This window comes from Emys orbicularis, chromosome 23 (genome assembly GCF_028017835.1).
Source record: "Emys orbicularis isolate rEmyOrb1 chromosome 23, rEmyOrb1.hap1, whole genome shotgun sequence".
Lineage (NCBI taxonomy): Eukaryota > Metazoa > Chordata > Testudines > Emydidae > Emys > Emys orbicularis.
The window spans coordinates 19,722,029-19,738,175 of NC_088705.1; the positions used below are offsets into that span (position 1 = coordinate 19,722,029).

At 48.3% G+C, this 16,147-nt stretch overlaps 1 protein-coding gene across 2 annotated transcripts in view; it reads right to left on the reverse strand.

Annotated features, from left to right (window-relative positions):
• Nucleotides 1–745: 745 nt before the first annotated feature.
• The window catches only part of KDM1A (lysine demethylase 1A), a 139,172-nt gene continuing 123,770 nt past the window's right edge, over nucleotides 746–16,147 (reverse strand). For both annotated transcript variants that reach the window (XM_065421491.1, XM_065421492.1), the window contains 4 exons: nucleotides 14,739–14,853; nucleotides 9,716–9,843; nucleotides 2,567–2,713; nucleotides 746–1,407 (listed from right to left, as the gene is read on the reverse strand). In XM_065421491.1, coding sequence (XP_065277563.1) covers nucleotides 1,222–1,407; nucleotides 2,567–2,713; nucleotides 9,716–9,843; nucleotides 14,739–14,853 — 576 coding nt within the window. In that variant the 3' untranslated portion in view covers nucleotides 746–1,221. The remainder of the gene's footprint in view (nucleotides 1,408–2,566; nucleotides 2,714–9,715; nucleotides 9,844–14,738; nucleotides 14,854–16,147) is intronic.

Here is a 16,147-nt window from a genome sequence, read left to right on the forward strand (position 1 = left end):
TTAGGTGCCTAGACTGGAATGACAATGGGACCCACAAAGCCAGCTTAGGTGCCCAGGCTCCCTATACAATGAACAGGGAGAGACAGACATCTAGGAAAGGGATCCACAAAAGACAGTATGCTAGATGGGGAGCTGCCTAAGCTAGCCAAAGGAGAGGCTGAGGAGAGGAATGTGTCCTAAGCCCCACCCCCTCAGGCGGTTAGGCATCTAAATCCAGGTTGGAAGGAGGCCCCTCTCAATGCTAGCAACTCACAGCTGGGAACCTCTCAGCCATTCCTGCAAGAAATGCAGGAGAAGGAGCCGCTGCTGCATTCTCTGACAACTTTTAGCCCAGTAGCTAGAGAATATATCTGGGATGTGGGAGACCAGAATTCAATTTTTCGCCACATCCCCTCTCAAGAGAGCACTCTAACCATTGAGCTATGGGATATTCGATTGTGGGGCTCCCTCAGTCTCTCCTGTTGAAGCTGTTCCATTTTGTATAAATACTTAAACAGTTACGGGGATGGGGGGGGGGGGGTGCGCGAAGGGGGAGAGAATTAATAATGCTGTAGCCTGGTGGTTAGGGCACCCACTTGGCTTCCAGTCCCCTGATTCAAAGACTATTTATCCCAAGTGAGAGGTGACATTGCAGTGGCTTAAGGACTATTTTGGAGTGGTTCTGCGATGAGCATTACTTGTAACTCTGCTTTTACTACTGAGGAGAAACAATTTAATTCTCAAATGAAAGAGGAAGAGAGGAACATGGTGAAAACTTTATTTTTTTCAAAACAATCAAAAAAAGTCCACATAAGAGACGAATTCTACACGGTTACCAACAACAACCAGCTATTAGAGTCTGAAACCTTTTGTGCAATTACTGAACTGTGAATACGCCAGTAGGTTCTTTATGTGCCAAAAGAAATCCAACTAAACACCAGGAGCTTGGATTCCCAATGTATTTGCATTGCCATAGGAATTCCTGACCAGTTTGGCAGTAAGAGACTGTATATACACTCGGAAAAACAGACAGACAGGGATCTGTATACCAGGTGCATGGGCAATAGTCAGATCATATTTCATAAAGGCCATTCCAATGGGGTGATGCTATTAAGTGACTTCTGGCACAGTGCTTTCAGTGGCTACTGCTACAGACTACGAAGACATCTTGCTCCCAAAAACAAGTCCACAGCAAATGCATTATGAATCCATCGCTCCTCTGTCGGGCAGCTTGTATCTCCCTTACATGCTAGGGGCCTGTGGTGTGGGCACACCAGGTGTAGCTTGGCGTGGCAGAGTGTACATGGCCCCAAGAAACTGGTCTGCAATACGTCCTGCTTCTCTCAGCCCACTCAGTAGAGCACCATGGACAGTTGCTGGGTAATTACGAATTGTGTGTTCTCCTGCGAAGAAGAGGCGAGGAATTGGCTGGGAAGAAGAACAAACAGCACATTGTTAGGTGTCATATAGCTGACTTAGCTCAGGTTCTCTCTCTCATAAACACTAGATTTCTCAGGCGAACTCCTTAAAAATAAACATTTCTCCTAGTCACAGAGTTACTTCTGCTGCACGAAGCTGGTTTAGGTATGAACTAGGTAATCTCAGGGAATGTTATAATCTTTCCTTCAACAAATGCCCCTTGACCAGAGGAGAATCCTCATCTGCCACCCAACTATCACAAATTTTCAGCTTTAAAAAGACATCTATTGTGTTGCAAGGGAATACTTTACTGCTAGCTGTCGAGGGAGCTGGGCATCAGAGCAAAAAGAAAGATTATTATAGAGTTCGGTTTTGAAGCCAGAAATTGGGCTGAGAGAACACAGAATGTTGTGCATTCAACATTGTGTGTTTGATCATTTCCACACCACCACATCTGATTAAAGGCCTGTCTACACGAACACTTACTGCACATCGAGCTGGGGTGTAAATCTACAGCGTTTCAGCATGCCACACACTAAGCATCTCCATTGAGTCTCCCTCCCCTGCTGGGGCAGGGTCTCCCTTACTCCGGTTTTCTGATCTTCCAAGTCTCACAGCACATCTCCAAGCTCCAGTCCTCTCTCCGGACTGCCTGAAGCAGGGGGTTTTATTAGGTTGCTAACAGGGCCTTAATTGACTACAGGTGCTCCAATTAACCTGTAGCAACCGTCCCCAGTCTTCAGGGAACCACGCCTTAATTAGCCTAGGGCTTATATACTTCCCCTCTACCACTCTCCCACTGCTCCCTGGCCCTCCTGTATCACAATGTAATATTGTATATTAGAATATGTTTATTATTATATATTTTATTATAATGCTTTGACATAACCAAAATGAAATATCTCCATGTTTCCAAATAGACATTTTTTTGAATTTCTGTTCAGGAGAAGTTTCAAAATTTTGACTTCTTTTTCCAATTTAGAACAAAAATAAATTTCGAAATGTTGGATTTTCCCACAGAAAATTCTGTTTTCTGACCAGCTCTAATCGTAAGAGAGTATCTGAGGAATGGATGAATTACCAAATGCTCCTGTTTCACAAATGGCTTTTGAAATCCTATTAAGTTCTCATGCCAGTCACTTATAATTGCATTTGTAGATTCTCTCACCTGGGGAGCACCTGGAATGGCTGGTCCTGGAGTAATTGGCTGAGCCATCAAGTCATAATCATTTCCAGAAGATCCAGCCGCTACATAAGAATAGGACCCCCGGGCCCAAGGGTCAGCACGCCAACGAGATACCACTGTCTCCTTGGGCTAAGACAAGAAGAGAAGAGTGTTGTGTTGTATGTGTCACTAGTTTTACATGAGTAAGTTACAGACAGTAAAATAAGCATGAGGCCCCTAATGCTATCACGGTATGTGTCTGTATTTGTTTTCCTGTGTGTTAAGAAATATTTGCACCACAGTTGTCATGGATCAGGAAGCTCACTTCTACAGATATTCTATCAAACACATTTAACAGGACAATAGTACAGAATCTCCACAGAAGATAGAAGATTGTGTTCAAAACATCTGATTCCAATCACAAAGCAGTGACTTAGCACCTGTTGAGAACTGCAATTCCCACGCTGTCTGTGCATGGGAATAGAATTTATGCACTTAAAAATGTGCAAAATGGTAGCACTTCCTACAATTGTGAATGAAGAGCCCCTTCTGAGACTCATGAAGGATCTTAAGGAATATCCTGCCTGACCAAACTGCTTTTGCCAGTTCTAGGATGCCACATTATGACCCTGGCCCATTTTTAAATTAGAGGGACATTACGGAAAAGACTGTTACCTTTTCCGTAACTGGTGTTCTTTGAGATGTGTTGCTCATGTCCATTCCACATTAGGTGCGTGTGCTCGCCACATGCAATGGTGCTGGAAGTTTTCCCCTCAGCAGTATCTGTAGGGGAGCAGCTCTGGTGCCCTCTGAAGTGGCACCCGCATGGCGCGATATAAGGGGCGCCGCTGGCTTCCCCCACCCTCAATTCCTTTTTGCCAGACACTCTGACAGTGGGGAAAGGAGGGCGGGTCGTGGAATGGACATGAGCAACACATCTCGAAGGACACCAATTACAGAAAAGGTAACTGTCTTTTCTTCTTTGAGTGCTTGCTCATGTCCATTCCACATTAGGTGACTCCCAGCAATTCCCATGGAGGGGGGTAGGAGTTCACGGCTGCGCAGATTGTAATACAACTCTGCTGAACCCAGTGTTGTCTCTGTCCTGCTGAGTGATGGTATAATGAGACGTGAACGTGTGGACCGAGGACCACGTCGTGGCTTTACAGATGTCCTGGATCAGGATGTGCACCAGGAAGGCCGCCGAAGATGCCTGCGCTCTAGTCGAATGGGCCCTGACAATCAGCAGCGGCGGGATCTTTGCTAGCTCGTAACAGGTCTTTATGCAAGAGGTGATCCAGTTGGAAATCCTCTGCGAAGAAACTGGAAGGCCCTTCATCCTATCCGCTGTAGCGGTGAAGAGATCAGTCAATTTACGGAAAGGCTTGGTACGCTCCAGGTAAAAGGACAAGGCCCTCTGGACGTCCAGCGGATGCAGACGCCTCTCCTCAGCAGTCTTGTGCGGCTTGGGACAGAACACAGGCAGAAACATGTCCTGGCTCACATGGAAGGAAGATACCACCTTCGGTAGGAAGGCTGGGTGAGGCCGCAGCTGGACTGTGTCCTTATAAAACACTGTATAAGGCGGTTCCAAGGTCAAGGCCTTAATCTCTGAGACTCGTCTCGCTGACGTCACTGCCACCAGGAAAGCGACCTTCCAGGATAAGTAGGAAAGGGAGCAGGAGCCCAGCGGCTCGAAAGGCAGGCCGGTGAGCCTTGAGAGGACCAGGTTAAGGTCCCACTGCGGGAGAGGGGCCCATACCTGCGGGTAAATCCTCTCGAGGCCCCTCAGGAACCTGACAGTCATGTCATGAGAAAAGAACTTGGATCGGCTGGTGGAACACAGAGATGGCTGCAAGGTGCACTCTAATGGAAGAATGCACCAGACCCTGGGTCCTGAGATGCGGTAAGTAGTCCAAGATGGACTGCACTGAGGAATGCGAGGAAGAAATGCCACGCGCCGACGCCCAGCGGGAAAACCTCGTCCACTTGGCCAAGTAAGTTAATCTCATGGATGGCTTCCTACTTCGGAGGAGGACCTACTGGACCTCCTCCGAGCAGGTATGCTCCTCTGGGTTCAACCACGGAGCGTCCACACCAAGAGGTGTAGAGACTCGAGGTTGGGGTGTAGGAGCCGACCGTGATCCTGTGACAGCAGATCCCGATGGTCGGGAAGGGGCCAGAGAAGGGACCACTGCCATGTTCATGAGCGTGCCAAACCAGTGCTGGCGAGGCCATGCAGGGGTGATCACGATAACCTGTGCTTTGTCCCTCTTCATCTTTACTAAGACCCAGCTGACCAGAGGAATCGGAGGGAACGCGTACATCAGACCCTCGGCACACGACAGGAGGAAGGCATCAGAGAGGGAGCCCTTGCTCAGGCCCTGCCGGGAACAATACCGATGGCACTTTCTGTTTCACCTGCTGGCAAACAGATCTACTTGGAGAGTTCCCCACCTCTGGAAGATCGTGCAGGCCACGGGTGGAGCGATCACTCATGGTGAGAGGAGAAGTCCCTGCTGAGGTGATCTGCTAGGGCATTCCTGAAGCTTAGGAGGTGACCAGCTTCCAGATGGATGCCGTGGCCGATGCAGAAGTCCCAGAGATGGAGAGCCTCTTGGCAGACAGCTGATAGGCACGCTCCTCCTTGCCTGTTGATGTAGAACATCAAGGCCATGTTGTCCATTAGGACTCTCACCACTTTTCCCGACAGGTGCAGCAGGAAGCCCCCGCAGGCTAGCCGGACCGCTCTGAGCTTCTTGACATTTATGTGTAACGTTGTCTCCTCTGGAGTCCACGTCCCCTGGGTCTGGAGATGTCCGAGGTGCACCCCCCCAAATGAGGTCCGAAGCGTCCAACACTAGCTCAACAGATGAAGTGGGACTTCGAACAGGACTACTTCCAGGACCTTCTTATGATCAGTCCACCACTGCAGCGAGGTGAGAACCGCTGGAGGAATGGTTACGATCTTTTCCAGGTGGTCCCTGGACTGGGAATAGGTTGACGCCAGCCATTGATGCAGGGGCCGCATGCAGAGCCTGGCATGGCGGACCACGTATGTGCAAGCTGCCATGCGGCCTAGCAGGTGCAGGCACACCCTAGCCATTGTCAGGGGAAATGTGGACACTTTCATGATAAGGTCCGTCAGGGCCTGAAACCTGTCTAACGGCAGGAGCGCTCTCGCCAGGGTCAAGTCAATCATGGCCCCGATGAATTCTATCCTTTGAGCTGGAACTAACGTGGACTTTTTGTGGTTGACCAGTAGTCCCAAGGAGCGGCACGTGGCTTGTAAGTATAGTGATGTCGCGTTAGACCTGAGCCTTGTAGCTGCCTTAGGCCAGCCAGTCGTCGAGGTACAGGTAAACCTGGATATCCCGACGCCTGAGGTAGGCCGTGACTACCGCCATGCACCTGGTAAACACCCTTGATGCTGTAGTCAGGCCAAACGGAAGGACCACAAACTGGTAGTGGGCCGAATCAACCGTAAAACGGAGAAAGCGTGCGTGTCCTGGGAAGATCGCTACGTGAAAGTGTGTGTCTTTCAGGTCGAGGGCGGCATACCAGTCTCCCGGATCCAGGGAGGGGATAATGGAGGCCAGGGATACCATGCAAAACTTTAGCTTCCTTAGGTATCTGTTCAGGTCTCACAGGTCCAGGAAAGGACACAGACCACCCTTGGCCTTTGGGATCAGAAGAGCCCCTGAACCTCCTGCTTGAGAAGACTCTCGTGAAAAAGATCCCTGAAGAGCGATGGGGAGGGTGTGTGGGGGCGTGTGTGGAAATAAACTGGGAGGGTGTAGCCGTGCGCCACCGTACTGAGGACCCAGAGGTCCAAAGTTATTGCTGACCACGCCGGGAGGAAAAAGGAAAGGTGGTTGCAAAAAAATCGGATCCAGGAAATAGACCGGTAGGTCGTCCTCGGGCGTCCCTCAAAGCGACTTTTTAGCTCCTTGCTTGGAGCGGGTCGAGCCCAACTGGGAAGAGGGTGGGAGCGGGTGGCTCGTGTACAGTCTGTAGCCCTTGTGTGGCGGGTCCTGCCGGGGCTGGCTCCCTTGCCTCTGGGGAAGTTGCGGTTTTACATGCCGGACCCGGAACGTAGAGCCCCAGGGTTTTTAGCATGGTTCGGGAGTCCTGCAGCCCATGTAATTTGTTGTCCATCCGCTCCGCAAACAGGGCCTGGCCATCAAAGAGGAGGTCCTGAATCGACTGTTGAGTCTTGGAGGACAACCCGGAGAAGAGCAGCCAGGAGATGGAGATGGCAGACGCCATGGTGTGGGCGGCAGAGTCTGCCATGTCAGATGCCGCTTGAAGGGCTGCCCTGGCAGCGGCCGTGCCCTCGTCGAGGATCGCCCGGTATTCTTTACCGGAACCTTCTGGGAGGGCATTCTCAGACTTGGCTAAGGTCTGCCACATGTTAAAGTTGTAGCAGCCAAGGAGGGTCTGGTGGTTGGCCACCCTCAACTGTAAACTCGATGAGGAATAAAGTCCAGTCCCCTGGAGTCTTTATTTTTGGGGGTAGCTCCAGGTTGCCCCTGGGGTTCCCTGTGGTTAACTGCCTCAACCACCGGGGAATTTGGGGCAGGATGGGAGTAAAGGTATCATGCCCCTTAGTCGGGACAAAGTATTTACACTCTGCCCATTTGGAAATGGGGGGGCAGAGAGGAGGGGGTTTGCCACAAGATGCTGGGTATCTTCAATACCCCTTCATGAAGGGGAAGGGCGACCCTAGCAGAGGCTGTGGAGGAGAGGATTTAGAACAGGGAGTTCACTTGCTCTTCCAGCTCCTCCGCTTGCAGGCCAAGGTTGGACGCAACCCTCTTCAACAGCTCCTGGTGCACTTTAGCATCATCCTGCGGAACTCGGTGAGGGGGCTCTGTGATGGCCTCATTTGGAGACGAGGAGGAGGCGGCCAGTACCGTGGGTTCCACGACACCATTTGGTGGTCCAGCAAGCTGTTCCCCTTGGTCTACATGGACTTGCGGGGTTTTATCCCCTGGGGTCTCAAGCACCGTAGGCAGTTGGGTTGTTGAGGCCACAGGCCTGTCCAAGGCTCCCAACACAGAGTGGGCAGGCTGGGAGGGCTTGTTGAACCTCCACAGGTTCCAGGGGTACCATGGGCCCGGCCACCATGCAGGTTTCGGTACCGATGATGCAGGTGGCACCGAGGGTCTGGGAGGCTGCCCTGCTGATATGGAGCTTTGCTCCGTACTGGAGCCATATCCGGAGCGACTGCTAGCTGGTGACCTGGATCCACTGGAGCGGCGACCCCATGTCTGGTGATAATCACGATCACGTCTAGAGGAGGACCGGTCCGAGTGGGATGTGCGCTTCCATGGGGACATCAGTGACTGGTGGCGCTCGGCGGATCTGCGACAGGAGACTGCCAATCCACGTCTCGCGCTTTGAGACCGGTACCGAACGAGGAACGGGACCTGCAGGTCACCCGATCATTCCCGGGATCTGTAATGGTGTTCTGATGATGTTCAGGGACGGTCCTGACGTTCCTGCCGGGGAGCGCATGCCTCTGTGGATCTGCACCAGGTAACTGGCGAGGTCCGCCTCGAATCCCGCTGCTGGTGCCCAAGGTCTGGTGATTGTAGAGGGCTCCAATGCGTCTGCCTCCCTAACTTGGAGGCATGATGGCTTTGAGTGGGTGACCGGTGGTGGGACGTCCCCTGCGATGGGGAGCGGTACAGTTGGGGCAAGGGCAGATGGAAAGGTCCCAAGGTGGCCTTACCCCAAGATCTGGCCACTGCTGGGGCTGGTGTGGGCGGCACCGGGAGCATCAGGATCTCCTGCGCAGCCTGGAGCGCTTCAGGCGTTGACGACACCTGAAGCTGATGAAAGCCCGCCTCTGTGTCCGGGCTTCCGGGCTTGACATGAGCTTAGGCCCGACTTCCTGACGGGGGAGATGAGCCGCCCAGTGTGGGTCTTAGCTCGCCCTCAGCCCTGTCCTTCCCCTTGCAGGGAGTAGGAGACCGTCCCCTACTGGCCTTCTTCGACTTCTTGGCCAGGGCCGTTGATCAGTGCCGGTGGGGCACTACACACCGATGCTGCGGTGCTAGGTGCCAAGTCGGACCTTTGCTCTGGGGCCGGAGTGAGCGCCGACTCCATCAGTAGCACTTTGAGTCTGTTTTCACGCTCTCTCTTAGTCCTAGGTTTAAAGGACTTGCAAATTCAACACATCACTTATGTGCTCTTCACCGAGGCTCCCAAGACAGCTACTATGCAGATCGCGCATGGGCCGTTTGCAGCAATTGCAGGGCTTAAAGCCTGGGGACCGGGGCATGCCCCATCCCCCAGCTAAGTCCCTGACGGGACTAATAAAACTCTAACTATTGCTAAGGGCTAACTAACTCAATTACTAACTATGTACACTAACTTTACAAGAACTCTAGTTTGTATGAATGAAGTCTAAGCAACACTAGTAAGAGTAGCGAACGTTCCATGAAACGTCACTGGCAGCAAGAAGGAACTGAGGGTGGGGGGAGCCAGCGGCGTCCCTTATACGCCATGCGGGTGCCACTCCAGAGGGTGCCAGAGCCGCTCCGCTACAGATACTGCTAGGGAAAAACTTCCGGCACCGGTGCATGTGGCGAGCGCACACACACCTAATGTGGAATGGACATGAGCAAGCACTCGAAGAAGAATCTGATATTATGATAAATGTATCAAAGATGTAAACATTGTGCTAGGTCAGTTAATACATTTAGCACAGAGGATCCTATTTGTCATTCTTTCACAGAAATTACTATCCTTGCCCTGATCCTAATCCAAAAATAGAATTCCTGAATTAATTTATGTACATCTGGCCATTTTAGTTTACACAATTTTTAAGACGGGTCAGATTAAGTGTGGCCTAGAGAATGAACAATTCAAAACCCATCTAAAGTCCTACAATGTCTCTGACATTTTGAAAAATGGTTATGGTTTTGATAGATTCACTCCATAAACAGGTCCTAGAAAAGAACAGCTGGCACTCCCATATACCATGGAGGCATTCAAACACTGTTGCAAAGAGTGGCATAAATATCTAGCACAGACAGGTAGATAATACAATCAATTATCTAGGATCCTTATGTTTTCTAGCAGCAAAGAGTCCTGTGGCACCTTATAGACTAACAGACATATACAAAACAGTGTGAGTAGTACCTGGGGGACAGCACTGCTGCCAAAGATGCCTTTGAGAATTGCAAGGCAGCGCCCAACAATGACATCATCACTGATGTTTTCCATGATCCCAGCTGCTTCTCCTGCTACTAAGGCCAAGAGAATTGGAGCTAAGGAGGAGGAGGAGGAACAATGCATCAAGGTGCTGGTAGATTTTTTTTTAAATTATGAGTAAAGTACTTTAACTTAAACTTAGAAAAATGTGTAACAGAACCTAAATTTTCCAGACAAACCAAACCCAACAAAATTACAAAATGGCCTTAAGTCACCAAGAGCCAGGTAAACCACCACAGTGCAAATACTTCACTTTGAAATAAGTGAGATAAGGTTACATTATAATTAAAATGGACATTTTGTTAGTTTCTTAGCTGGGACAATCCGAATGACTGGAATGTTAAAAATCACTGTTTATAACCTGCTTAGGAAGGATTAAGTTGGTAAAAGATGTAGGTGGCCCTCATTAAAGACACCATTGCTTTTTTAAAATGGGGAATCATGGGGTGTGTCTAATGGGGCTCCACAGGGACTGGTACAACATTTTTATGAATGATCTGGAATTAAAGACGAAATCATTGATGACACAGACTGGCAAACAATGATGAAGACAGGGCTGTCATACAGAGTGATCTCGATTGCTTGGTAAAGGGAAGTTACTTACCCTTTTGTAACAGGACTTGTTTGAGATGTGTGTTCCCTACCTGTATTCCACTGTGGATACATGTGTACTCCATGCACTTGAGACTAGAGAATCCTAGCAAGTAGTGTCTGTTAGTCTGCATCGGTGCCCCCTGCTTGCCTCAGTAAGTGCTGAGGGCATAATGGGGGATGAAGACCAATAACTCTCCAGTTCTTCCTCTTACTGTGAATCAGAGAAGATCTGAAGCAAAAGGGAAGGATGGCAGGTAGTGGAATACAGATAGGGACCAAGAACTCCCGTTACAAAGGGTAAGTAACTTTCCTTTCCTCCTTTTCAAGTGCTGGTCCCTCTGTGTATTCCACTGTGGGTGACTGACAAGCAGTACTCAGAGAAGGGTGCATGTATATAGGTGGTATGGCCGCTTGTAGAACTGCTGTCCCAAAGGATGAGTCAGCAGAGGAGGCTTGGACCAAAATGTGATGTCTCCTGCATGGATGGAACCATATTGCTGCCTTGAAAACATCAAGCAGAGATACTTCTTGAAGTGATGCTACTGAGGCTGCCTAAGTTCTCATGGAGTGAGCTCACTCCCTATGTGGTGTAGGAAGGTGTACTAACTGATACAATAAGATACAGCCAGAGATCCACTTGGAGACCCTCTGGTAGGAAATAGCTTGTCCTCATTCCGCTTTGGCAAGAAACAGCCTAGGTGACTTTCTGGTCTGTTTCATTCTCCATCGGTAAAATGCCAAAGTTCATCTCACATTGAGGGAGCAGTCTTTTCTCAATGCTGGACGTATGGGGCTTTAGAAAGAACATAGGTAAGTGGTGTCAAGTATCAGAGGGGTAGCCGTGTTTGTCGCTTTTTACAAATCCAGACTAAGAGTCCTGTGGCACCTTATAGACTAACAGACGTATTGGAGCATAAGCTTCCGTGGGTGAATACTCTTGCATCTGACGAAGTGAGTATTCACCCATGAAAGCTTATGCTCCAATACGTCTGTTAGTCTATAAGGTGCCACAGGACTCTTTGTCGCTTTTTATAGGTAAGTGGATAGTCTAGTTTATGTGGAATTCCAAAGCTTCTTTAGGGATGATAATTTTGGATGCAGTCATAGTGAGACCTGGTCTTTATGAAATACAGGAGGGTCTCCCATTAGGGCTCCCAGTTCACCTATCCCTCTGACTGAGATGATGGCAACAAGGAAAGCAACCTTCATAGACAGGTGAAGCATCAAACAGGTAGCCAGGGGTTTAAATACTAACTTAAGGTCCAACTGAGGGGTTGTCTTATTACTGGTGGGAAAGTTCTAATTCAGCCCTTTAAGAACCGAGAGATGAACCTGTATTGAGCTAAGGGAAAGACCTGTCATCTTGAGGGTAAGGAGGTAATCCACAAGAACTGACAACCAACCAAATACAAAGCATGAGGTGAAGAGCTTCTGGGCTGAGATGTCTGCCCTCGCCTTTCTCTTGAATCAAGAGGTCCGGGAAGGGATGAATGCTGATGGACGGCTGGCCTGACATATGCAGGAGACCTGGGAACCAGAACTGCCTGGGCCATTTGGGCACAAGAATAACTCATGCTCTGTCCTGTTGAATGTTCTGCAGTACTCAAGAAAGCAGGAGGATAGGCGGAAAAGCATAGTTCAAACTGTCTGTCCAAGGGACTAGGAGAGCGTTACCTCTAAAAAGTGGTCCCGAGCTTTTTTGGAACAGTATGTGCTGCATTTCCTGTTTGCCTGCAATGAGAACAGGTCCTGAGGAAGGGTTCCCCACTGAGAGAAAATGCTGTTCACCACTGAGCTGTGTAACTTCCACTCATAGTCAGTGGCAAAGTGCTAGCTGAGTCTGTCTGCCAGCAAAATCTGGGCTCCTGGGAGGTATGGTTCTGATAGGGTGAAGTGGTTTCTCTATTTACCAGTTCCATAAACTGACTGCTTCTATACACAAGGGAATGGATCTCGCTCCTCCCTGGTTTTTAAGGTAGATTACAGTTATATTGTCTGATTTATGAGAATGTGATGAGATTGGATTAATGGCATGCTTGTCAGACTGCTCTGAATTCCAGGAGATTTACGTGCATCCTGGTTCCCAAGGGCATCCAAGTGTGACCATCTGCTGTGTGACCATCCATGTGAGTTGGCTCCATAAAAAGAGGCACCTGTGATTACTGCCCTGTTGGGTGTGGGGGACAGGAAATGAATGCCCATGCACACTTGTGCACAAGCTTTCCACCAGCTCAGAGACACTCTTAACTTGATGGGGATTGTCACTAAAGTATTCATGCTGTATCTGCTTGGGACGTATACTGTGTGCAGCCAACCCTGTTGGCAGCGGAGGTAGAGTCTAGCGAATGGCATTATGTAAGTACATGATGTCATGTGAACCAAGAGAGAAAGGAAAATCCAGACCGATGTCCATGGGTTGTGCATAATCTGATTTATCAGCCTGCTTCTGGCTTAGAATCTGTCCGTAGAGAGATAAGCCTTTGCCCTGAGTGAGTCTAAGGTTGCTCTTATGAAATCTATAGTCTAGGTTTGAGCCAAAAGACTTTTCCATGTTCACAGATATTCCCAAGGATGGTGGGAGACAAAGCAGAGACACCCTTCTGTGGGAAGGGTGAATATCAACATGAAAGCATGCGTCTTTCATATCGAGAACTGTGAACCATATCTTTCTAGTGCTGGTATTATCGATGCCAAGGTAACCATGTGAAATTTTACCTCGTCACTAAAGATACAGACTTGGGTACCACTGGTCCTGAGGAAGGGGGGGGGGGGGGTGTCTCCATTTGAATTGATGAAACTGGTAGTAGGAGACTCCTGAGCTCGTTTATGCTGATCTACCTCGGGGGGGGGGGGGGAGAGATTGTTCCACTGGTACACATCTGACTATCTTGATGATGAGAGTCCAGTTCCATTGGCAGTAGCATCGGTATCTATGTTGGGAAGCCACAACTAGTGGATGGAATCAGAGATGAACTTCTACCTAGTGAAGGGTGGACCTGACAATAGGAGAGATTGCAGATCCAGGAAGATGGCGATATCCTCAGGAGTGGTGTAGGATATTGAAGCCTTAGAAGTCTGTAGCTTGTTGCCTCATGTTGCCAGAGTCAGTGTAAAGGGACTCCTGGTAATCAGTGGTTCCTTACATGGCCAACACACTACCACCCATGAAGGAGCCTCCGACTATGTGGTCATCTTCGGTATTGATGGTTCATGATCTTTCGCTCCCTGTGCTTAGCTGGCAGCATAATCAATGATGATGCAGGAAGCAATACTGAAGAAGCCGTGCTCTTATGCGCCTTCTGATCACGGCTACAAGGCTTAGGAAGACCTAAATCCTTGTGTCCTGGGTGCAAGGACTCACCCTACCTGGGTGGAGTTACTTAAGGATCCCTTCTCTTAAATATAGGAGGGGATCTATTTTTATGCCTATGAGAGCATCTTTTACTCGTGAGAAGGCCCAGCCAAAGGGTCCTTCGCTCTAGTCATTCCCATTCCTGAGTCAGACATCGAGCTAGGAGGTGCTCTCCTCTATGTCTCAGGTCAATATACAGAGGCCCTGGCCTGGATCTGACTGGGGCCTCTTGGCATGTTCCATTAGGTGCTACCAAAGGTGGAGTTCTTGTGCCTGACATGTTCAGCTGGGAAAGGAGCAGCCAGTACTGCACTTAGCAGAGATATGAGCTTCTCTGAGGTAGCAGAGCCACACTGGTGGTCATCACTGGCCGAAAAGGAGTAGGGGCAGGAGAAGCAATTCTTAAAGCCTGGGCATAATCTAAGTCCCGCACTGGGGAATGAATGCTGATGGGTGGCCAGGATGTATGTGGGAGGCTTGGGAACTAGAACTGCTTGGGCCATTTGAGCAGGGTGAGAATGACTTATGTTCTGTCCTGCTGAATCTTCTGCAGTACTTGAGGAAGGGTGGGGATTCTTACTAACTACTATCTCAAATTCAGCAGTAGGGAGGAACTGAAGAAGCATCAGTCTGTTTCACCCCTTATGCCCTTGGCACAGACCACAAGGAGAACAGGGATGCTGGCATAGACCTACAGACACTACTTGCTAGAATTTCCTGGTCTCAGGCGCATTAAGATTATGAATACACACAGGGACCAGCACTCAAAGAAGAACCTGAACTCTATTTCCAGCTCTGCTACTGACCTGTTTGACTTTTGGCAAGTCACTACTTCTCTCTGCCTTAGTTTGTCCATCTTTAAAATGGAGGTATTGATACTTTCTTCTAAAATCTACTGATGAAAAGCACTATAAGCTTTATTATGATCATCATCAAATGGCTTTTTCTAGTTCTGTTACTGTGAAAAAGAAAATGACAATAAAACTGAACACCCAATACATTTACCTTTGTAGAGATTCCAGAATAGAAAAAGTTCTCCTCTGCTGGCAGTAGTGCTGCCAACATGACCGAACAAATTGACACTTGGATCCCAGAAGACACGGTCAAAACATAATACCACCTAGAAATGAGAGGGCTCAAGAGTTAAGAGGATCCAAAACTGAACATAAGCATTCTCTGTACATTCCCTTTAATGAGGGGAAATCTCAGGCTATTCTTAAAATTCAGTGAATACAAAGCCACTTATCTATATATTGCCTTTCCATACAAAAGCATCCCACGGTAGTTTGCAACCTGATTAAAAAGCTATGGCAGAGAGATCATTTTACCCACCGGGTAACAGTACATACCACCACACAATAGTTTAGAACAAGATGTGAGAAAGAGCTCCTTAACTGAAAACGTAGGGAGAATTTGGTAGTGAAATTCTTTTTATTTAAAAGTGTGAACTCTTGCAGAAAGTGCCATGGGATCTTTAATAGCCACAACACTGGTCTACAATTTTTGAGAAGTCGTCTGCTTCAGAGATAAAATGTGCTATTTATTATGTATTTTGATGTGCTGAATTCAAATATGACACCTGATTGGCTACTGTTTCTAAGATATTTAAGTTTTTACATTTTATGTCTATGTATATTGTGTAGATAGTAGAGTTTTAATCATAAATTGTAAACCTAGGTCTTTTCATGTGTTTATGGTTGCTTTACATGATAATATTTCACCTGTCCTGTTTATGTAACACTTTAAAAATCAGCAAAAGGGTTATCTAAATAAAATTTATTATGAAACAAAAGGCAAAAAACTATTCTGTACATAGTTTAGTCCTATTCAGTGTCTACTCGGCGCTTCTTGGCTTGTCTCTTGTATTCATTAAATGGAGCATCTCTTGTCACTGTCCAGCAATAGTCTGCAAGCATTGATGGGCTCCCTTTGCCCTGATAGCGTTTCTCCATTGTTGCAATGTCCTGGTGAAATCGCTCGTCGCTCACTGCTCCGCAGTTCGGTGGAAAAAAATCTAGATGAGAGTGCAAAAAATGTATCTTTAGTGACATGTTGCAACCAAGGCTTTTGTATGCCTTGAGGAGGTTTTCCACCAACAACCTGTAGTTGTCTGCCTTGTTGTTTCCGAGAAAATTTATTGCCACTAACTGGAAGGCTTTCCAGGCCGTCTTTTCCTTGCCACGCAGTGCATGGTCAAATGCATCATCTCGAAGAAGTTCACGAATCTGAGGACCAACAAAGTCACCTTCCTTTATCTTAGCTTCACTTAACCTTGGAAATTTTCCACGGAGGTACTTGAAAGCTGCTTGTGTTTTGTCAATGGCCTTGACAAAGTTCTTCATCAGACCCAGCTTGATGTATAAGGGTGGTAACAAAATCTTCCTTGATTCAACAAGTGGTGGATGCTGAACACT